The following is a 24,178-nucleotide window of genomic DNA, read 5'->3' as shown; positions in this document are numbered from 1 at the left end:
CCCCCCCCCCCCCCAAAAAAAAAAAAAAAGAAAAAAGAAAAAGACAGTTTCCCTATGGTAGGGTAGTTCAGTTAGCTGAGTGGATTTTCTTATAACTGCCTAGAGCAGTTTACCTTTATTCTGAGGTTAGATATAGAAAACCTCAGGCTCAAAGCAAGAGTTGTGAAGTTGTGAGCAGCTGAACAGAAACGGGTAGGATGGAATCTGGATGTGACATCTTAACTAATCATCATACTTAACTGTATTTGAATAAGGCATTGTGAAAAGTCCTGGATTCAAGCCAAGACTTTAAAATGGCTAAGACTCTTACTGTAGTGTGTTACCACAAGCTGTAAAAACCTCACTTCAACAGAAACAGTTTCGGGTTTTACACAGTTGTAAAAATGTATCCACAGTGGTTCTCAGTACCATTTATTGTCAGTATGGTATTAGTTAAGCTGTTGCTCTTTTTCAGGTCAGTTGTTTCATTTGGATCCAAAAACAGAGCTATTGGTGTCTCAGCTAAAAACCAGGTAGGTCATTTCCTGACATTTGTGAGTGGCAGTAGAACAGTTAGTGCAAACTCTTGTTCAGGTACCAGTGTCACTAAAATCAAATAATTTCTTCTTGTTAGTTAATCACTTTATTTTAGAAATGCTGTGCTATGCTGCCATACTTCCTGCAAAGAATGCAAGGAGATGCAAGTTGTTTTAGCAAGAACATTACTACTTTCTATTTTATTAATGGTGGTATCTTCCGGTTGAACAATTCTTGTGACAACTTAATCATCAGGTTTCATGTCCTAATGCTTTTCTGCAGGATTTTCTTGCATTCGAGGGAAAGCGTTTTAAATAATGAGTATAGTTTCTTAAAATTAGATATGAATCAACACTCCTGACCCAGATTTTTAAAGCTATTTAAGTACCTTTTTAGCTTTGGTTTCTTTGGAAGATAAGTGCCTATGTGTTTGGTTTTTTTGTTTGTTTGTTTTTTAATGGTGTAAGTCTTCATTTTTGTTTGATTTAGCTGCCCTGCAAGGGGCTTTAAATATTTCAAGTTATTTTATAGTCATATTTTCATTTAAAAAAAAAAATCTCAATTCTGACACATCTTAAAGTAACTAAATGCAATGATTAAATTCTCAAGTATTTGTAACCCCCTCTTTTGTAGGTTGTTGTATAACTACTGCCAGTATAGACCATGCATGCAGTCTGTGTTGAGCTGTGCAAACCTCTCATGTAGTAAAGGCACTACAATAGGCTTCCATGGAGAGAGCACTAAAGGAGAGGTTTTTTTCCCCCACTATTAGTTTCCCTTCTTAATTTTCAATAGCCAAGGGAATAAGAATAATTTGCATGTTYGTAAGCACACGTACATCTTCAGTTACAGATTAACATTCAGAACATTCAATGTAATGCAATAAATGTGGGTGGTTTTTCTTCTTGCCTTACAGAAATTTCATTTTTTATCATTACATCTGCTTATCTGTTGGCTTCCACTGTTTTAAGTCATAATTAATTTGTGTACAAAAATAAGTTATTAGTCAAAACAAATGACCTAAATTCCACATAGATTCTCATGAGACTAACTGAAAGTTATAAYAATATTATTAAATCTCTATTTATTAGGTTCATTCTATAAAATTCTGTCCAGAACTTCAAGTAAACTGAAAGTGGAGTAGATTAACTCTTAAAATTGCATTTAAAAGTATGTATACTTGTACACAATGGTGTTGGTTTTTGCCTGCTTTGAACAGTTGCCTTCAGACTAGCTAGCCTTTAAGGGATGTTAATATATCGAGTATTTCATGCTTAATTGTCATAGCAGTTGAAACAAAATATTTTTACCAGAAGAAAAAAATGCGAAACTTCAAAGGATGAAAGATTTCAGAGCATGAATTCCTCTTGTTGTAAGCCATCTAGTTTTATTGAACAGCTGTTGTATAGATCAGGTTTCTTTTGTAAATGTGGAAGTTTCTTGACTTGGACAACGGAGAGTTATATTCTTGGTGACTTGGATGTAGTAGCTGCATATATCAAGGAGGAAAATGATTATTTACTCAATTGAGTAATAAGTTTCTTAATTAAAAAAAATCCTGACTAATGATTTCAAGAATGACTATATGTGAGAAAGCTCAGAATAAGCAGAGATGGTCTCTTATTTGAGCTAGTGTTTTTTTTTTTTTTAAGAAATTCTGTGACATATTAGGTAAGTCTCAGGACCACTGGATGTGAGTAGCAGTGTCTCAGTTAACCAACCATAATCTCAGCTTTCTTAATTATGACTAAGCAAGAAGATATTGAAACATGCTGGAGAGCTAATGTCATAAAATTGCTCTAAAAATATCTTAAGATTGTTCTCTTGGAAAAGGCGTTGTGTTTAATTCTAGATTAGGTTATAAAAAGCCACCAGAATGTTTGTGCTTCTCTGTCCACTCCATAATAATTATTTTTACATCCACATTCTTTCACAGTACAACTGTRAGTTACAGAGCATTCAAGTAGTATGAAGTTATGGCTATACAAATAATGAAACAATGCCAGGAAATGGCTTTGGGCACTAGAACTTAAATACTKTGTTATATTAAAGTATTGAAATAGCTGCTGGTATGATTCTGGCCTGTAGAAACTAGTATTCTCCATTGCAATTGCTGGGCACTGTTTGGCAGTTAGAATAGGCTGCGAACTATTTCYGATGGGGAGTTTGTGTGACATCTTTTCCCCACACACATGATCTTGTTTGGAAGTTAGTGTCTAGTAGTATGGATATGGACTGCTTGTCTGTTGTTGGGGTTTTTCTGCTGGAGAACTCTCACAGAAATATAATTTATCAATATAAGATATAGTTTTAGTTCTTCAATCCTGCGATGGATAATTTTGCATATAAAAAGAAGGTGATAGTTTCCTTTGAGGGTAGTAGAGGCAAGAAGTCTTCCTCAGTGTGTTTGTCCATTGACTTACTGCTGTGGAATCTGTTGATGCCTGCTTGAAATGATGCAAGACAGAACAATGTACTTCTGTAGTTTCCATCCAATGGAATAGGCTTCATAACATTCATGATGGTCTTTGCAGATATATTTGAGGTGTATGTCTTTTAGRCTACTCTAGTCATCTAGAATGCTTCTCTGGATTAGTTCTAGAGGGAGCTTGCAGTGTATTTCAGCGTATACTTTAAACTGGCACTGGTTCCACAGTCTCATGTTTCTAGCTGCTTGTTATCATACTGTATCCTCCTTTGGTCTGGCCCAATAATTTTTGTGGCTGAACAAGGGAACTGGACTGGTTTGAAAGTAACTCAGGAAAAAAGCCAGTAAATGCTGAACTGGATCAGGAGACTGGTCAGCTTGAAACTGAATGACTGAACAAACAATTGCTTGTACATAATGTAATRGGGCAAAAAACCTGACTGGAGGTAAGGTGGCTAGGATTGTGGTGCCAATTTGTAGTCATGGGAAGTCAATGATAGCAAAACTGGCTTCTATCTGTAATTATTTGAATTGCAACTAAATTAGGTTTTACAGTATCTACTACTTTAGACACCTGTTACTGCTCACCTGATTGCTTCAAGATTTTAGAGCTACTAGTGTAATGTAGCTCTGACTCATTCAGGTCTCCTGCAATAAAGAGCTAGGATGGAGCTGTGGTACCAGATAGCAATTACATGTGCTGTTGAAATTAATGTAGCAAGTAACCGAAAGGTCATCCTAAAACTTAACTGGTGCTTGGGGTTGTATAGAGCGATGCTGTACATTGGAGGGTGATCAAGAATAGTTTTCAAAATACCCTGTTTTTTCTTTACAGCAAATTACTCATGCCAACAACACAGTATCTAACTTCAAGAGATTTCATGGCCGTGCGTTCAATGATCCTTTTGTTCAGAAGGAAAAAGAAAAGTTGAGCTATGATTTGGTTCCTATGAAGAATGGTGGTGTTGGAGTAAAAGTAAGTTTTGCAGTACAACTTCCCGTTTTTTTTATAGCCAAATGGAAAATTTTACATTTCAGCATTTAATCATAGAAATCTAGGCTTTGTTTAATCTCTAAAGGTTTTCTTTAACCTTTCTCAWACAGAGGAGCTGTTGTATGAATAGCCAACTTCATCTTTAAATGATGTRTATTAACTGTCAGATAAAACCTCATTGCAAGTACTTGCTCAAATATAAGCTTCCTTGCTGACAAATTGCATGTGTAGATCAAACATTGCAGTGGAAAAACTGCTAAGATAGTTACATGGTTATGTGGCTTTACTTTGAAGTATTAACCTTTTTCTGTCTCTCTTGAGTGGAATGCATTGTAACATTCTAATTACATAGTTACATACTCCTCCTCAACTGGTAGGAACTCTAAAATCTTTGTTACAAGTGAGTGACTACTTTTTAGTGGACTGTCTGGTATCCTGTAAGTTAGTTGCAGCAGGTGTTCAAAAACAGTCTTTACAGCATAATACAGGTTTGTGCCTTGCTCATACTACAAGGAGTTTGTTGGAACAATGTCAGCTCTTTCTAGAAAAGAGATGCAGTTACTAACATTAGATTCATCTAAAGAACTGTATAAAGATACTAGTAATGACAGGTTTGCTGGCATAACAGACTATAATGCTGCTTTCCAAATAAAGGCTCTAGCTTAGGGCTGCAGGCTTATGTTTTCATCTTTTCTCCATGCCTTGAACTGGACTGAACTGAACATGCCTCAGAACTTCAGTTTAAATCAGGCTAAGTAATGAATAGATTGCATAAGAGATTATGCGTTAGACTGCATTTTCTGACTGGAAGTGTAGTCAAGTTTTACAAAGGATGAGACATGTTTTTGATGCAGATTGTGACTTGTGATAACAGTTACACACAAACTAATGTTTTCCTTTAATTGCAATAAGTATAGATGTCTTTTACTGTATAAGAAAGTTTGGTATTGAGAGAACAGTGCTACTTGGTATTTCTTTTTGTTCCTCAGTTCATTTGGAGAGCAAATGAGTGTGTTTTTCTATTGAACAAGGTGAATAGATTTAGTAAGTAGCATTCAGTAAAACTGAGGTATTTTGTGACCAGTTGTTTCACTGAAACTATAATGCCCTGTTGTTGTTTTTCCCAAGTTGAAATGATGTGAATAAAAGGCAAATACTACTTTAAGCATCAATCATAAAATATTCTTTCCCTTCATTATTGGCATTTATTGTAGTACACAGAAAACTAGTCATTCAGTAGTAATTTTTAGGAGGGAGCAACATGAGAATTAACTTTTTATTGAGCTTTATATCTTAAGCTTACAGTTTTATATGTGTAAGGTAGCTTACAGTTTTATATGTRTAAGGTGAAGCTTTTATGTGTAGCTCTTCATTTTAAAATCACCATCTTGGTGGTTAGGCTTTTAAGGGAGAAAATGTCAGGGGTGATGATCAGCATGTAATTCCATACTTTTCTGCAGTTGTCAGCAATTTTCAAATGATGGCTGTTTTCACTTTTTTGGCTTAGTACTGTGGGACCTTKTCTTATTCATGTTTTACACTCATTTCACTTTCTAAATTACTTGAAACATTCAGCCATTTTCTTCATCTACAGAGATAATATGGTTCTTGATGCTTAAGTCTGTGTCAAAATAGTTACTGCTTCTGTAGGCACTCGAGTAGTAAATTAAATTGTAGAAGTTTTATAAAGGGCTAATTAAGCTTTTGGGGATTGAAAGAGTATTAGGCAGCAGCATGTCCAAAGATGTTAAGTAAGTTTTTCTCCAGCTGAAATTGTGGAATTGTTCCCCCCCCCCCTTTTTTTTTTCTTTCTATCCAGGTCATGTATATGGATGAGGAGCATATCTTCAGTGTGGAGCAAATTTCAGCCATGTTGCTGACTAAATTAAAGGAAACTGCAGAAAGTAACCTGAAGAAGCCAGTAACAGACTGTGTTATTTCAGTAAGTAACTATAATGTAAAGGAACAATATATTTTTGAACTTCAGCTATTGAGGGCATTCTGTTTCTATTTGCATATAGTGAAAAAGAAACAATATAAGCACTTACAAAGAGATTAATCCTACCTAGCTTTAGAGCTTTAGACTTCAAGAAATCCCAGGCYACTTCCCTATTCTAGTCCTTGAACTACTTCATGAACTCATTTTCTTGATGATGTCTGAACTTCAGGGCCCAAGAGCATTTCTTRGATCCACGTGTGTACCCTGCTACAACTAGATTCCATGTCTGAGCACACTATTCAGTAAAGATACTTTTGTTTATCAAAGTATGCCCTCTGGTAGCTGGGAACTTGAAAAAAAGAAATTAATCTTTTCAGTAAGGTAATTTTTTTTTCAATTTATATCTGCACATGAAGGGACCTCAGATAAAGAACAGTCATTCTATTGCAGTGCTTAAGTGTAATTCACCTCTGTGTACAGTGTCACTCTGAAGAAGTTGTTGCATCTAGGAATATTTGGCTCTGTTATTAGAAGAACTTGTTCTCCAGTCAGAAACTGGAAAGTTAGTGTCTTCTAATGATGTAGTTTCAGTCTCTGAGGACATCAGAGGTCACTGTCCAGTACCAAAGCTGTAGCAAGTTTTCAGTTATATACTCCTTCAGAATCTCTTACCATTCTTTCCCCTCCCCCCCAAGTCACTTGGTCACTTCAGCCAAAACAGATTCTCTTTATGCATATTATCCGTTGTTTCTGTATACCTSTCATCTATAATACTGATGTACTCTTTTTTTTTTTTCTTGGACAGGAATATCTGAACTAACTGTGACTGATTCTTCTATGTCTTTCTCCATAATATCTCTGTAATACCTGTTTGCATACTTTGCACTTGCAATTCAAGTTCTGTTTTCTTGCTCAAGTTCGTACCATTTGTATAGAATTTCATTTGCTTCTTGCTACTGGTGTACTAGTACTGTTGCACCAGTGTAAATTAGCTGATGTTAGCTTAATTMCATCTGCTATGATTGAATAGAATATTTCAAACCTCAATTCAGTACAGTAGTTACATTAAAATCTTGTAATGAGTGTCTTCCTTAAAGATGTAGAACAGACACTATTCTTAAATGAAAATTTTAAAATGAACAGTATTTTGCAAACAGTGTTTTGGAAATAACTTTCTGTTCTTACTGGCTTTTTTCAGGTTCCGTCATTTTTCACAGATGCTGAAAGGAGATCTGTTCTGGATGCAGCTCAGATTGTTGGATTAAACTGTCTTAGATTAATGAATGACATGACAGCAGGTAAGTATGGTAGAATAACAGTTTCTGCAAACTTGTGTATGGTAAAGGTACATTTAAGTACACTAAGAAATAGGACTGGTTTTAAAAATCGGTCACTACGAACAAATTTGTTCAAAACAGTTGTTGCTCTCCTCTTGACTTCATCTTTCACATTAATGTCCTCTGTATGCAAGTGTAGATGACTTGAAGCTTTAGTGATAGTTATCTTGCTGTGTGCTTACTTAAGAGACATCACACATGCCTAGACTATTCATCCATTTAGTTTAGTGTCCAGATTTCAGAGGGAGAAACCTTCTAATGAACAGCTATCAGATTAAACACTTTTGAAAGAAGTTTCTTGAATAATCTTCATAATTTAATATCTTAAGAAGTTTTGTCTGTGTAATTGTGGGTTTAAAAAAAAAATAAATACAACTTTTAATCCTCTTTGCTGATGTGTTCAGGACACTTAAATAATTGGTAAAAAACCAGTTTATCTGGTCTTTCTAAAAGCAAGTCTTATCCTAAGTCTTCCCAGGTTTTCTGTATGTGTTTGAATCAGAAAAGTTGGGAGTGTTTTGTTTKGTTTGAAGATACAGGAACTTTCCCTACTACAATTTTTGGTGAACACCAGGTGGATTCATGTTTCTGAATCAGTTTTTTTTAAAGAGTGAAATAATCTTAAACATCCATTGATACTTTGATATTTTCATGTTTTCTAGAATTATTTGTGGATACATATCTATGGTAAAGTGTAGAGTTGTTAGTGAACTTTGCCATTTGATCAGTATTAAGATTTTTATATTGAACACACTGTATTTACACTTAATGAGGAGCAAGCCTGACAATATAAAAATCTAAGAGCTTRGTTTCTCATTTGTATAGCAAAAAGTGCTATAGAGATCATGTGGCAGTTTGATTTCTTGAGCTGGGTAAGTGTAGATCCCACAGYAGATACACTTGTATCTCATGCTTGTGTGTGTAGTCCTCTGAGCTGCAGTATTCAGCAGGACTGCGTGTCTCTTGGATGTAGAAAGAGGAGGAGCAGAGACAAATGTCCAGCTCCCTGCTTTAATGTTCAAATCTCATTTTTAAAGTATTTATAAAGAAATCCATCTCCACAAAAAACACTTAATTGGGCATTCAAAAAGAACCATTTCAACTTTTTTTTAAGTGAAAGAGAGGTAACCCTTCATACCTCCTTTGAAGATGACCTGTCATGATGGACAGTATGGCCAGCTAAAAGCCTTACCACAGGGGTGTTGTCATTTCCTTTTTTGTTTATTTGGCAGAACACTTGCATCAGCTCAGTTTTTGGCCATATGTGAACCTTAAACTTTTCAGGACTTCTTAGCAAGGATCACTAGAATCTTTGCCTTGAGATGCCTTGAGTATGCAGGAATGCAGATAAGCTCTTTCATATCCTTAGCACCACCAGCATATATGTAGCATATCGCACTTCTCATTTTGCTTTCCTGGCTTGAAGGATGAATAAAAAATGTTTTCTAACATTTTAAATTTAAGAATCTTTGATAATACCTGTGGAAAGAGATCCTGGTTTATAATAGGACAGAAAAGCAAAATAGTTTTCCTTTCCTGTCATAATAAAAGGCAAGTACAGCTGCTGCCTTGTGCTGTGATTATGAAGTTATGCTTGTAAATTYGTTTTAGCCCATATACAAAGGTATTGTATTCAGTCTGAATATAAAGTCAAGAATAAAATCATTAAATGAGTGGTCAGAACAACACACAGTTCCAACCAAGTGTAGATCTCAAAGATGTAGCACTTAGATATACTACATAAAATAGAGCTTCTGTTCTTTATTTAAGCACTTGTTCATGACTTGGCCGTAGGAGGGACTACTGTTACGCTGAGAGTGGTTTTTTAGATCCCAGAGAATCCACGCAGGTAAAAATGAGTGTGCCAACTGCAGGGAGAACTTCAATAAACTCCAGAATTTGAAAAACTCTAACCTTTCCTCAGTGAGAAACCAGGCTGTCCTTGTTCCAGATGGTCTGGAACTACTGGTTTTGATGTGAGAGAGGGGAGCCAGTGTTGCATTCTTGTCACGTAAGAAATTCGCTGACTACAAAACCTTGCTTTTTAGAGCACTTATTCACAGCCTTCCTTACAAGTTTCTTTAATGCTCTAATTCTCTTGCTTGATAATGTGACCTCTAACCTGGGCTGTTATTTTCCAYGTGGGATTTTTTTTATCATACTCAAATGTCTTGCACATTGTCTGTCATTCCAGAATCTCAGCCTTTCCTACATTATGAGGTAGCTGAAACTCTGTAGGCTTTCATTTTTAGTCTGTTACTGCGTCAGCCTCATTCCTAGCTTTGACTTTACTCTCCATCCAGGCTGCTGCTGTAGAGTTTCTGATGTGTCCCTGACTCTGTCATCCTGTGTTTATATGCTCCATTTGCTCCTATTTCATACTTCTGGTGCACTTCATGAGCTGTCATTGCCTGATATTCTCTGCTTAGGCTGAGATTCTTCCCTTTGACAAGCCTCTGCTGCCTGTTCATAGCATTCTCGGACAAAACCTTCATGCCTGTGGTACTCCTTGTAAATGCAAAACTTCTTCTGAACACTGAATTTCTGATACCTAAAAGCTTAAACTGAGCTATTCATAAACTGAGATCAAAGTAAATAGCCCCCAAGCAGGGTCCTTGCTGCTTAGACTTGCAAGCTTAAGCATTTGGGGATAGAGCATATACATGATTAAGAGTGTTTTTTTTTTTCTTTTTTTTATTTTTTTTTTGCTTCTCAGATTCTAGGGCATATATTAACAGGGTAAAACTTCTGTATAGGTAAGACCTTGCATAGATGTATTATGTTAAGTACAGATCTGTTTTTCTCTTGCTTTTTTTGATACTATAGCTAATATCATCCCATTCTTGTGAACATGTACTTGGAGACTCACTAAAGATTGCAATGATAATATCTGACACTTGTTTTACAGTGGCTCTGAACTATGGAATTTATAAACAAGACCTTCCAGCTCCTGAAGAGAAGCCACGGATAGTAGTGTTTGTTGATATGGGACATTCTGCATTTCAAGTATCAGCCTGTGCATTTAACAAGAGTAAACTAAAGGTAGTAAGACTAGCTGAAAATAAAACTCTTTATGATACATAATCAAATAATCTGTAATTCTACTTTGCTTAAATAAATTCAGAAATAATCTAATGCATGTGCAGTGGCAAAGATGAAGACAACTTTTATCAATGCCTTCCATTAGAATGATTTTGACCCCTTCAATAGAATGGTTTTAAGCAGAGGATGTAAATTGCTCAGTGTATACCAATATAAGGTACACAGTATGGTTGGAATTACTGTTTTTATCTAAATGAATAAGTGTTACTGCTTAGATTGTGGCTGCTTAGGGTTATCATCTAGTTGTTTAGGCTTACTTCATGGTTAAACTGAAGACCAATTTTTGGCTGATGTAGCTGGTTAAAATAGAGCCTGTATGTTGGAATGTAGGCTGACATGTCTCCAACTTCTTTTTGGAAATAAAGGCTTGCTGATGTTGGAAGACTGCTACAACATTTGATTTTTCACTGAGTGTAAGACTAAATAATTGTGTTCTTTCAAACCAGGTACTTGGCACAGCATTTGACCCTTTTCTAGGTGGAAGAAACTTTGATGGAAAGTTAGTAGATTACTTCTGTGCGGAAATAAAAGCAAAGTACAAACTGGATCCAAAAGCTAAAGTTCGAGCTCTTCTTCGTCTGTATCAAGAGTGTGAGAAGCTGAAGAAACTGATGAGTTCAAATAGCACAGACATTCCCCTAAATATTGAGTGTTTCATGAATGATACTGATGTATCTGGAAAAATGAACAGGTGAGGTCTAAGCCAGGCAGTTGCTTTGCTGGCCACGTTTCTTAAACTGCTTCTTCCCATGTCCTAAAGACTTTTTTGTGATAGAGGTCAGGGCAAACACTGAAGAGCTGTGGCACTTTCTTTTAATGCTAGAATAACTAAGGCTAAAATGTAGTGTTCAGCTACCTGAGCARGAGATGCACTGTTTGAGTGTAGTAATGTGTGCAGGATAAGCATAGATTCTCTTAGTAGAATGACACATTCTTAAAACCATAGACAGATGCGTGCAAACCAGACTGGTGGGATTGATTGGACTTATAGGTGTCCTCTATATTTTGGTAACCTAAATCCCATACCATTAAGATAGCAACAAATGGAACTTTTTTCTATTTTTATTGTATTGTGGATATTAACAGAGAAATGGAGGATAGAAACACTACTACTGGAGGATGAGTTGATTATGGTGCAGTGTAGATAAGGTCTTTTAAAACACATGTACATGCTCATAGCCACAACTTCATTTGTAATTACTGCTAGTCTTGTAACTCATGTCTAGTGACTGTTTAGTTTCCAGTACTTAGGGAATAGGTTTCTATAGTAAAGRAAGCTCCAGTGCTTTTTGTATTCTTACCAGTTACCTCTGTTCAGAGGCAAAAATACAGCCCCTGCCCAAACAATACCTTCATCTTGCAGTTTAATTGATTAACTTCATTGATAACAGCATAGGAAACTCTGTAGATCAGCTGTTTGTGCACTGCCTTGTCTGTTGCTCAGTCTGCTCACAGGTGCTTAAGATTAAGTCTGTTGTTGCAATGTAGTTAACAAATCTGGCCAGAGTCAGTTTAGAAACAAAAACACTAGGAAATCATAGTAGTGAGATAGACATATTTTGATATAATTTTATTCTGTTCCTTAGATCTCAATTTGAAGAACTGTGTGCTGACTTACTGCAAAGGATAGAGGTGCCTCTACTTTCATTGATGGAACAAACACAACTGAAAGTCGAAGATGTGACTGCTGTAGAGATTGTTGGAGGAGCAACCCGCATTCCTGCTGTCAAAGAGAGGATTGCTAAATTCTTTGGCAAAGATGTCAGTACAACATTGAATGCAGATGAAGCCATAGCTAGAGGCTGTGCTCTGCAGGTACTGTATTGGCAACCCTTGAGAATCTTTACGCTTCTGGGAGAGCTAGTGAAGTGGTTAGGAGAAATGTTAGAAGACCACAGAAAAGAACCRCATTAAGAGTGGTTCCTTTAAAAGCAGATAAGGGACAGTTGTTCACTAGTCTGTTTATGGAACTATGCTTTTAGAGTTCATARTGCTCTTCTATGGTATGTTATTTTGTTTAAAGTACTACTGTTCAGTGTATTCCATAAGCAGGGCACTCTTCTCTTTAAAAGAACAGGATATAGGAATCTTTAAAGAAAAATATAAGTTGTCAACCTGAGAGAAGAATTTTTCATCACTGAAGTGTGTAAAAAGCCTCTATGTAGAGCCAAAGACACTGCAAGCCTGCATTTTCTGGTATCCAACTTTCCATCCATGTAAAACTGACTTTTATTCTACTGTTGTCTTCATGCTTCCCTATTTTTTTATGGTTTCCAGTCCAAGTGGATTATATATATGCCTTTTTTTAAAGGCAGAGCATTCCTTTCTCCTTCCTTTTCTGCTTTACTCATTCTCTTATTTCATTCCCTCTGCTTTGTCTTGTTTCTTTGTCCCATCTTAGTAATTGCTTTCCATCACTCGCAGTCARTCCTCAAGAGAGGAAGAAGCAGGACCTGTAAGACAAACACTGTTTCTTTTAGGGCTAAGTAATGCAGCACTTCCATTCTTTGCAGTCCTATTTCTTTAGACTGTTGCATTTTTAYAAAGTATAGTAAAAATAAAAACTGACATTCTTAGATTAAACAWTGGAACTAAGAATAATTGGGTTGTCTTGAGAGTGGGCCAAATGTCCCACTAATCCATAGAATGTAAACACTTCTATAGGAGATTTTTGTTTTCTTACCAGATTTCATTAAAATCAAGCAACTCACYTAACTCCATTTTAATAAAGCCAACACCATTCTCATTTTCCCCTGTTTATAGAAAGATGCTCTAATGTATTGTGAGGGGCAGGGAGCAGAAAGAGCAGTTAACCAACTGTAACACATCTGTTTTCTTTTAGTGTGCAATTCTTTCCCCAGCTTTCAAAGTGAGAGAATTCTCTGTAACAGATGCAACACCATTCCCAATATCTCTATTGTGGAACACAGAAGCTGAAGACACTGAGGGGTAAGTAGCTCAAAATACAGTTCTCGGAAGATTTTTCGCCTTCAGAATTCAAGGATAATGTCCTTGGTTGCATTTAAATTATGATCTTGGCATTCTGATGCAGAGACCGTGTAGGGCCTCTGTCAGAGTCTAATGGCAGGATTCTGTATAAAAGCATAAAATTTTAGCCATAACAATCCTCATATATTTCAAAAATAAATAAATTACAACTTCAGTAAGCTGTCAGTCAATGTCTTGTTTCCTTATCTGCTTGTCTGGTTTTTTGAATACAGAATGATCTATATGAACTGCTAGATTCTGATCACATTTTCCTTCTGTTTTTTTATTCAAGGTCGTCTTAACACCTTTCTCAATTACTGCTTTAGTAGGAATGTTATGCATTACATAGCTTCTGTGGATACTGCTTGTCTGGCTGAAAGCAGAAGCAAGGATTTAACTCTTCTGTGATTTCATTGACTTCTAAGAGAAGAGGATTTCCTGCAATTGCAGTGTCTTAAGACACTTAGTTATGGCATTGTGCCACTATTAATTATGCCATGCTTATAGGAAATGTGGTTCTTGCTGTTCAGGATGTACAGAGATCTAAATTCATCTTCTAAGAAGTTATGGAGAGTTATAGAGGGACCTGTCCTTTTCCTGTGTTCTCTGTAGTTCAGCCTTTAGTCTTCTGTCATTTTCTTCTGTGGGGATGCAGAACCTAATGCTTGATAGGTGATAGGTTTCTGACTGCACACTGTAGGTTTGCATTTGAAGTGAAGCACTTATTTTCTCACACTTAGGTTACTAGACAAGATCCTCTCATAGCTGGAAGATAAAAATTAGTTGGAAATTAGAATCAGACTGACATAATGTGGGACAGAGCCTAGAGAAAGAACAGAAAACTGAGATGTGAGATTCCCCCCCCCACACACACACACACACTTCTCTCTCCTCTCTCTGCTCCCTTGTCATATCAGGGAAGGATTAATAATCTGGTGTCAGGGTTTTCAGCTGAGCTATAGAAGGCAAATAAGTAAGGAATTAGCAGGGCTATAATTATTTTGAGTCTAACTGAGGAAGGGTGCAAATTATGATTTTAAATTATACTATTCCAAGCTCTGAGTAACATCTTCAGAGGAAACAAATTATGCAGTTCTGCTGATAGTCTGTCACTCAACTTTCCATCTACATCTAAACTTACTTGCTTCTGAGACCCAAATCAAAATGAGTGGAGTAGGGTAATTTAGCATTAGTACACAATGGTAAATCCTCCCCCCCCCAGTCTTGCTGAATAGTAGCAAAGACTCTTGGAAATGCCCAGAAGGGTAAATTTGTCAAAGCAGTGTGTTGACCCTAAATCAGAACACTTCAGCTAAAACATCTTGCTAAGACTGATGTTATCCCTTGTTTATAGGGTCCATGAGGTGTTCAGCAGAAATCATGCAGCACCTTTCTCCAAAGTTCTTACCTTCTATAGGAAGGGTCCATTTGAGTTGGAAGCTTTTTATTCTGATCCTAATGGAGTCCCATATCCTGAAACAAAAATTGGTAAGTAATTATTGTGGAAATGTTTTTGTCTCATTGCTTAATATCAGTGTTGGTCTTAAATTAACTCTGCAATAGTAACATGCTGCATTGTGTTACAGTGCAGATGTATGATGGATATATATTTAGTCTACGTCTGGAGGACTATTTTCAGCAGTCCCATTTCATAGGTAACAGTGTGGGTTTTGCCTAGCTTCAGAAGGTGCCTCAGTGTGATGAACAGATGAGGGGGAACTGGAAAAGAATGACAAGACCTAGAATGGGACTATAATTGCAAGAGATGCTTCTTAGCTTCCTTTAATTGTCTTTTCTACCTTTCATTAAAGCAAGCTAGGAACATTTGAAAAATACCTTCTGTATGTAGAAAACTTAAGTATGAATTACTAGTAGCAGTGAAACGATAAAACACTTGAATTATTAGTTACTGCAGTTTTCTGTACATGGATTTCCTTTAATGTTGAATAAGTTTTAATCAAGACAGCCTGAGCTAGTGGCAACTACAAGACTATAGYAGTGATTTGAATTGCATTGGTAACATTTATGAGCAGCTGTTTCTTATTTTTGGTAAATTAAAAATTAGTTACAGAGTTTAGAATGCAGAGAGATTGTGATGGTAACAGGCCAGTTAAATACTTGCTCTTGAGTTCTAAGCATGGAATCAGATGTTGTATGTTTACACAGTAGGATTAAGATACAAGTTTGTTACTGTCAAGTAATTGCTTGGTTTTGTTAGAAAGCTTAACAGTTATTACACTTTATTTTTTAAGGTTGGTAGAAGGAATGACAAATCTTTCTTCTCAGGAATAAGTTTCTCTTCTGTTTTCTTCTGTTTTGTTTATACCCAAGCTACCCACTGGTTAGGTATTTYGCAATACAGCTGTTTTGTTAACAGTACACTTACATTATAGTATATCAGAATGCTAGTATTAAAGATTAGTTTTTACAAATACTTTGGAGGTGATTGGGAGACTACATAGGGCAGAACTATGTCCCTCTGATTTACAGATACTTTGGCTAATATATAATAAACTGCAAAGTTACCTATAATTATTGTTCTAACAGGAACCATCAATTTTTTTCCTATTTTGAAGTAAATTATGTGGTTGTTTCACTGATGGTCACAGAAGTCAAATACTCTCTTAGAAACATCAGGGCATTTTGTAGTCATAGAAACAACAGACTTCCATTTCTGTAACCATTATTGTGAAGACCAATAGTGGGATTTGTCTGTTCAACTTAACACAACTTTAGCAAATGAAAAGATGTGTAACTGCTGGTCTGCAAATTAAGTGTTGAATTTCAAAATCAGATTGGCTTCCACTTGCCCAGCACTAACTCTTTACTCAGAACAGAATTGTTAATAGCTCTGAGTGAGTCAGTACTTGAGATGAAGCTGTCAAAAGAGAGGACARGTCACAACACCACTATTACTGGTGCAAGAGGGGATTACAGTCTTCAGTCTCTAAAGCAGGCAGATAAAAGCTCATACGCMTGAAGACCAGATCCATGACAACAAATGATGCATGTGAGTGTACRTATATTCATCCTGTGATGAAATTTATTGCTACTTAACAGTTATATGAGCACCATAATCTCCAGGTCACTGTTTTGGTGATAAACATAACCATGTAGTAGGCAGAAAAAAAGCTTGCCTACTTCTAAGTTTGTATGAAGGAGATCTGACTTTTCATATGCTTCTGAACTAGTTGTCTGTCTGTTTCTTACTTTCACAACACTTATTTCAAATATTACAGGGGTCACAACTACAAATTCTGCCTCAGAGCAAAACATAATGACAGATTTATGTGGATATTAGAAGCTGAAAATGAAAAATATGATATTTACGCTTCCAAAAGTACTGTTTCTATACTGGATAATAACATGCATTAAAGATATTTGTTAAAACACTTGCATTAAACTAAATCTTCATGTAGTTTTGTTTTATCCCATTATTGCATTACAGACAGCATGGCTATAGGATGGTGAGCTTTTATGTTTGGTATTTATTCTACATTACTGGTGTCAGGAAAACCTACCCTAGATGAAGAAAAACATTCTCCATTTTGAGTTGTACACAGAAATGTGCTAGTATTCAGCCAATTTTATGTCTTCAGTAGTATTAATTTCATTTTGGGGACTCAGATTTGCACAGATAGTAAGGCATCTTAATGGCTTTTAGAACTTACTCTTGATGTTCAGCTAGATATGAAAAAGCATTCAATTTTGTCTTAGATTTGTGGACTGAACTTTACAAGCCTAAAACYTAAGGTGAAAATGTGTTCTTTAATATTAGGCACAGTTAGCATGGAGCCAGAAATACAGGCTTAAGCTGCAGTGATATTTCTAGATTTCTRTCCCCTCCAATTAGCAGTTTTGCTCCTTGTGGAGTGCCCTGGTGAGAAATTCATGAGCTGTGAATTTCTCAGGTTCTATTGGCATGGTCAAATACATAGAAAAAGCATTTTTGTATGAAAGAGGGAGGTATTTTCCTAACTCTATAATGTTACATAGTTAATGCTGTTATGCGAATATTTTTTTTTTGTTTGTTTGTAGGTAGGTACGTTATACAGAACGTGGCAGCCCAGAAGGATGGAGAAAAGTCTAAAGTCAAAGTGAAAGTCCGTGTCAATACTCAYGGAATTTTCAGTGTGTCCACTGCATCCATGGTGGAACCAGTTAAAACTGAGGAAAGTGAAGATGTCACTGTYGAAACAGAAGTAGAATCTCAGGACCAGAGGCCTCCTGAAAATTCTAATGATGTGAGTTGATCTTTTTTGTGCATGAATGTCCTTACTGATGAAAGTGCATTCTGCTGTTAAATACTTAGGAAAAATGACTTTTTTTAAGGAGGAAAAGTGAGGTTAATTGAGATGTACAAAGCTGTCAGGAAAAAGTGTCTTTAAAAATGGGAGAAGTTTAGTGCTGCTATCCTGAAAGTGTATTTCAAAAATCAATTGTAGGGCCTGCTYAAAAAGTGCCAAGTTAACCTCCAATATAGCCAAAAGCAACAGGGGGGTTACTTGAGGGTGGGCTTACTTGCAGCTGCTGTACTTATTATCCGTGTGCTCCAAATAGGAGAATTCAATTTGGATTATTAGTCATCTGTGCTCTGTGTTGAAGGGGTTTGTTTATAATCCTGCATATTAGTCAAGCTTTGAAACTACTTGTGAAAGGGAAAACTGGATTGTTCTACAGCATTTAAGGAAGGGGGACAGTGGGGGAATAATGCAGTATTGTTATGGTAGACTTTGTTTTAATAACTTTCTGAGGGGATGAGTAAAATAAAAGCTGCTTTCRGTAAGAAAAAGTGGTAACACACACACGCAAGGTTTAGTCTGCCAGCTGGGCACTGGCAGCATTTTCACTAATTCTTTCCTGACTTYTGCCTAGTTTGTATCTCTTTGTTAGTTACAGCATGTGTGTGTCTGCATGTGCACAGGATGCTTTGTAGGGCACATTGTATATAGTATGTGTGTCAGAAGTGAAGTGCCCTATAACTTTTAAATACAAGTGCACATGCCTTCTACATCCTTTGTGCCTGGGCTTTCATTTCAGAAAAATATCCAGCAAGAGAACAGTGAGGCTGGAACACAGTCCCAGGTACAAACTGATGGTCAGCAAACGCCACAGTCTCCCCCTTCATCAGAACCTCCCTCTGAAGAAAACAAAATCCCAGATGTCAAGAAAGTGAGTGACCCTTTAACTCTGTTGAAAATGTTATACTCTATAATGGTGGCATTTAAAATGGTAACATATTCCAGAAAAGTAAGGAATGTGGTGCTCAGGACCTCTTTCATTTCTGTTCTTGTATTATGAAAAATGATCTGTATAGCTTCTAATGATTTCCCCCCCCCCACCAGAGTTTGAAAAAAATCCTACATGGAATTTCCTCTCTATCACATCCCTGTCTTTATGCAGTGTTACACAACTAGTTGGTCTGGGTTGCAGAAATTTCAGTTTGTTCAAAAGATGTTAGAGGCCAAGCATACTAGACCTGCTGAGAGATGGTGGAATTGGGGWTTCTTAAACCTAAGAGGAAATAATCTATGTGAAAATATGAATCTGCATGATATTGATGCTAGTTTGTTTTTATATGGATGGAAAATGCTTTTRTCTAAAGTCCTGCCACTGTCACCATCATTAGTGAAGTGCTAAGCTACCAATGGGCACTTCTGTAAAAACTGCAGATAGGCCATATATCTGGGAAATGCCCTTCCTGTTGCTCAATACTGTCCATTAAGTGGGCTGTAAACAGGCTAGAATGAGGTGTAATCCCTGAAAGGGAAAATGACTTAAAAGCRTATATTGAAAATTATGAAAGAACACAGAAGATCTGTGCATGTTCTACCCAGGAATGTTTCTACCCATCCAAGTGTTACATCATCAGAAAAGTCATGAATCTTACCTTATTTTTCTTCTCTCCAACTCAGACRAATGAGAAGAAAGGTGATCAGCCTCCAGAAGCTAAAAAACCCAAGATAAAAGTGAAAAATGTGGAACTGCCTATTGAAGCTAACTTGGTTTGGCAGTTAGGAAAAGATCTCCTCAATATGTATATTGAAACAGAGGTGAGTTAATGTGGCCTGGCTGCTTTCTTGATTAGTTATTTAACATTTCTCTGCTTTTTATGGCAACAACCTGTTATTTTTTAATATAACTCCTGAATGTAGACTCTGACACCTAATTTRCTGTGAGCTAACGCACTGTCCACATAAATGTAGCTGACAAATGTTAATCAAAAAGAATGAAGCATCATTTATAGCGATAGTCTTATAAACAGCATTCCCTGATCAGATTGCTTCAAGCTATTCAATCTAGAGAAGGACATCCTATTTTTTCAGGTGAGTATCAGGTGTAGCTATCAGAATGTTAGCAGTTACATGAACCAAGGCCTCTGTGGGATTATTAGTTTCACTGAAGCTATGCTTTTTATGATACCATTTGAATGTAGATATTTCACTAAAACTTTTTCTGTTATGCAGGGTAAGATGATTATGCAAGACAAACTGGAAAAAGAAAGAAATGATGCAAAGAATGCAGTGGAAGAATATGTGTATGAGTTTAGAGACAAGTTGTCTGGACCATATGAAAAATTTGTTTGTGAAAAGGTAGRTTATAGTTTCAAGAGCTTATCTGAAAACATTATCATCAAATATATATTCTGTATTTCTTGATCAAGCTTTATCATATCCATCCTGGAAATAGCTGGAAATGGTTACTTATTTGAATGATGGMTGTGACTGATCAAGGTTCTGGTTTTGCAAATAGTGTATATCCCTGAGAAGAAATTTTGTCACTAGGTAGTAAAGTTATGTTTCCAGATAAAGTTGGTGATTAAAAGTGGAAGCTGCAAAATAGTATCTATAACCAAAGGCATGAATTAAAGCCACACTCCAGGCACTGGCTGAATCCAAGGCGACCAGTTGCAAATAAATGCTACCTATATTGCAGACTTGTGTTTCCCAGTTAGGAAGCTGGTAAGAATGTAATTGCCTTAACTAAGCAAAAGCTGCAGTAGAAATGCAGTTTCCCTTCAGGAAGCTAAGAATAATACTTATATTTAACTGTCCTGTCTGTGTAAGACAAGCAGAGTCAATTAGTTTATATTTTGATGCTGAACATATTGAATTATATTGACACATAGGATCTGCAAGGATTCTCTGCACTCCTAACAGAGACAGAAGGCTGGCTGTATGAAGAGGGTGAGGATGAAGCTAAGCAGGTATATGTAGACAAATTGGAGGATTTAAAGGTAGGTCTGTTTGTGTCCCCAAAAACCAAAATTTCCAAAATACCACAAGAAACAGTGTTAATGAATGTTAGTGAACTGTGTAATGCATAGGAAATGCTTTTTTTAGAAATTAGGTACTCCAATTGAAATGCGCTATCAAGAAGCAGAAGAACGACCGAGACTGTTAGAAGAACTGGGACGCAGGCTCCAATATTATGCTACAATAGCTGGGGAATTCAGGAATAAAGTAAGTGCCCTGAAATATATATCTTCTACCACACAGAATTTCACTGAGGCCCACTAGCTGGCAGAAGTTTCAAATTCACTCTCAGGTAATCTGCATGTACTGTTGTATAGGTTATGAAGTTTAACACCACAAATGTCTCCCAGTACTTGGCTGCAGTTGCTCCATACTTCTGTGGATATTTTCAGRCTCAAAAGGGCATTCTCATAAAAAGTGAAGGCTAGACTGTAGTCYGATTTTTGATCTTTTAAAAACTAATCTGACTTATTTAAGGTGTATGTCACAGGTGTAGATTCCAGTTTTTTCAGGAGCAAGAATGGATCTGGTGCCATGCTGAGAAGCACGAGTATAAAAGACAATTAAGGATAAACTAAAACATACGGCATGTTATATATATGATGTATCCTTTTTTTTGTCAATGCCACATGAAAATCACTTTCTTYACAAGCATGCCTGCCTCTGAATTTAGTCTATGACTTTAAGCTTACCAGTTTAAATAGGGCAAGCTCATAACACTCRAACTAATTAAATTTTACATTGAAACTTGCAATAGAAACAATTGTCTTCACAGCTGTRGATTTTAAAACCGTTTTTATTAACTGAATCATGCAGTAATATTACAGCATCTTGAAATGGCTAACATCACTGAATATAATAGGTTTAATATTCAAATCAATCTTCTGAAATCACAGTCAAAATCATAGGTTGTGTTGCTGGGTAGGTCCTTCCCCCTCTCTGTTAGTTATTTGCATAACTGTTARTATGGCACAGTGGGGAATGCTCCCAAAGCTGAGTTACTCTGAGCTTTCCCTTTCTGTGTACAGCAGAATGGCACCATCTTAACATAAGATGGCCAAAGAGAGGGCAGGCTTTCCTTTAGCAAYTCAGTTACGAATGTCATGTTATCTTATTGCATGACCTGTTCGTGAAGCCTCCATTCCCTTCCGTGAGCTATTTCTCTCGCTTGATTATCAAAGGAAGCTGTATTTTGACGTTTTGATTTCTTGATGTCTCTTGCTGTAACAGATCTGGCTTGTTGCCAACTTCTGTTTATTTTCAATATCAATGAAGATGATAAATTGTAATTAATTGGAATAGCCTTTTCAGCAGAACTTGACGCCAATGAACTTGACATTAACTAATACAAAACATCTGTATTTTCAGGATGAAAAATACATACATATTGATGAAATGGAAATGATGAAAGTAGAGAAGTGTGTTGGTGAAATGGTGGAGTGGATGAATAACGCTGTAAGTGCACAGGCTAAGAGGAGTTTAGATCAGGATCCAGCTGTGCATTCAAGTGAAATTAAGGCAAAGCTACAGGTAAGTACTGAAAAAAACCTAATTTTAGAGGCTGGTGCTAAAGCTAGACTRACTGGTTGTTTTTTGTTGTTTTGTTATTTTTCACATTTAATCTTACTGCTGCAGTGTTTTTAAAGTGTAGTTAGAAAGTATGGGTAGCATGCACTTGAATAGAAGGTAGAGGAGTTCATAAAATACTGTATACAATCCCATGGGGCTATAGACAGTATACATGTCTCTGTCACCTTGAAAAGTTGGGTTGTTTTTCAGTACTATTGGCAGGTACAGGATAGTCTTGAAAGACATGCACAAAATGAAATGTTAAATGAAATACTTTGTCTACAGAACTTTTTTATAAAAAGTAAATCAGTTATTAAAAAGTAAATCAGTTAAGCTATTTCAGGCTGCAATCTGTACTTGTCAGTTTGGACTTGGCAAGCAAGTAAAGAGACAAGTTTCAGACAGTAACGAGCACAGGACTCTGCACACTGAAGCCAGTGGGTCCTTAATAATATTTTTCTGACCATAGGTCTTTCCTCTCTCTTGCAGGAGTTGAACAATATCTGTGAGCCTATTGTAACACAACCAAAACCAAAAGTTGACTCTCCTAAGGAAGAAAATCCATTAAATGAACGGAGTGATTATAAAAATGAAGACATGGGAGAAGATGACAAAAATTCTGAAATGCCTCAACAAAATGGTGAATGTCATCCAAGTGATCAAAACACCATGAGTATGGACTTGGACTAAACCACTGCACTTGCAAGTTATTTCATCCCATGACMGAAGATAGTTTTGCTGTCTTATGTGACAGGGGCAGGGTGGGGGGGATGCATTGTTTCGGGAACTATTTATATTTTTTTTCTTAAAATGTGTCTGGAATATGCTGTATTATGGGAGGAAGAATAATGGTAGTGGTAGTCATGACTATCCTAAAAGGAAAATTGCCTTGGTAACTTTCAGATTCCTGTGGAATTGTTAGTTCATACTAAGCTTCTGTGCAGTATTAACCATTTGTATCACTAAAGATGAAAAGAAGCCCTTGCTCTGAAATATACTGCTCCTTCAAGAGGTGGTAACCAAAACCTTCGTAGGCATTTGTAGATGCCAAGGTAGTTTTCTTTCATCTGGTCATCTAATTGGGTATGTCAATAAAAAGCCAGTGTCTATCCCATTCATAAGGACTCTYCAGAAAAAAAATCCTTCTGTTCTGAGGTCTTTGATTGCAGTCCAAAGCAGTTAATGGATAATAAGATGGTGAAATGTGTTAGTAGCATGCAGAAACACTTACGTTTCGTCTCTTGCTAAACAATACATTTTTCTTGTGGGGTACATAAAATGAAGGAAATGCTAATCCTGTTAGTGTTATTGTGAAGCCTTTTAATGAGCTTTAAAATAAAGTTCATTTTACTGGTATCTCCTGACTTGCTGGCTTTAACTGTTTTCAGTATTTCTGCTATAAGTCAGTACCGTTTTCCTTGTTTATGGCAGATAACCAAGGCCACTACTGTGCATTCCTGTGCATGAGTCCTAAAAAACTGTAACTCTCATACTTAGCACAGAACAGTTTGTGTAGGAAGTGGAAAGTAATAAATGCTTAACCAAATACAGACCTTTCTCTTCTCTGTCCTAAAGAATGAGCACACCTGAAGGAACCCAGAAACTTTACAAATGTAAGGCATGTGATAAGATGTAGAACCCTGTAGCTTAGAGAACAAAATCTCCCGTTCAGAAGATGATGTTAAAAACTGATTAACATCAGTAACYGGTACAATTTCAGGTGCCTTTTGTTACAGATTGAGCTAAAAGGGCAAAATGAGTTCAGTTCATTTTAAGCAAAGACTCTGGTTAGACCTTGATAAGTCATTTAAGAACTAAAAAATTTTCTCAGCTGAATCTCAAGTCTATCAAAGAAAAGCTTATTTTTAGGTACAGGTAGCAGAAGAATGTGCTGAAAGAGGTAATTCATATGCTCTGATGTAGAAATCAAACTATACTAGGAAATCAGGCAATTGAAGTCAGTAGGAAAGATACTTCTATTTGGAAGCATATTCCAAAGTGTGTTTGGAATCTCCACTGATGCGTTGGGAGTATAGAATATGTAAACAT

General features: G+C 36.5%; 1 protein-coding gene across 2 annotated transcripts in view; it reads left to right on the top strand.

Moving 5' to 3' along the window:
- HSPH1 (heat shock protein family H (Hsp110) member 1) overlaps window positions 1–23,485 on the top strand; it is a 24,760-nt gene extending 1,275 nt beyond the window's left edge. Inside the window, exons 2-18 of one of the 2 annotated variants that reach the window (XM_085320671.1) lie at window positions 455–512; window positions 3,780–3,920; window positions 5,758–5,880; window positions 7,076–7,175; window positions 10,123–10,256; window positions 10,763–11,007; window positions 11,903–12,131; window positions 13,159–13,265; window positions 14,659–14,792; window positions 17,343–17,548; window positions 18,345–18,476; window positions 19,220–19,357; window positions 19,772–19,897; window positions 20,434–20,541; window positions 20,648–20,767; window positions 21,929–22,090; window positions 22,619–23,485. In XM_085320671.1, the coding sequence (XP_085176797.1) occupies window positions 455–512; window positions 3,780–3,920; window positions 5,758–5,880; window positions 7,076–7,175; window positions 10,123–10,256; window positions 10,763–11,007; window positions 11,903–12,131; window positions 13,159–13,265; window positions 14,659–14,792; window positions 17,343–17,548; window positions 18,345–18,476; window positions 19,220–19,357; window positions 19,772–19,897; window positions 20,434–20,541; window positions 20,648–20,767; window positions 21,929–22,090; window positions 22,619–22,819 (2,464 nt within the window). In that variant the 3' untranslated portion in view covers window positions 22,820–23,485. The remainder of the gene's footprint in view (window positions 1–454; window positions 513–3,779; window positions 3,921–5,757; window positions 5,881–7,075; window positions 7,176–10,122; window positions 10,257–10,762; window positions 11,008–11,902; window positions 12,132–13,158; window positions 13,266–14,658; window positions 14,793–17,342; window positions 17,549–18,344; window positions 18,477–19,219; window positions 19,358–19,771; window positions 19,898–20,433; window positions 20,542–20,647; window positions 20,768–21,928; window positions 22,091–22,618) is intronic. The other variant, XM_085320672.1, reaches the window with a different exon arrangement.
- The last annotated feature ends 693 nt before the right edge of the window (window positions 23,486–24,178 follow it).

The sequence above is a fragment of the Rhea americana genome, unplaced genomic scaffold (assembly GCF_003343005.1).
Source record: "Rhea americana isolate MKP2758 unplaced genomic scaffold, rheAme1 scaffold_65, whole genome shotgun sequence".
Taxonomy (NCBI): domain Eukaryota; kingdom Metazoa; phylum Chordata; class Aves; order Rheiformes; family Rheidae; genus Rhea; species Rhea americana.
This window is presented reverse-complemented; position numbering and strand designations above follow the sequence as displayed.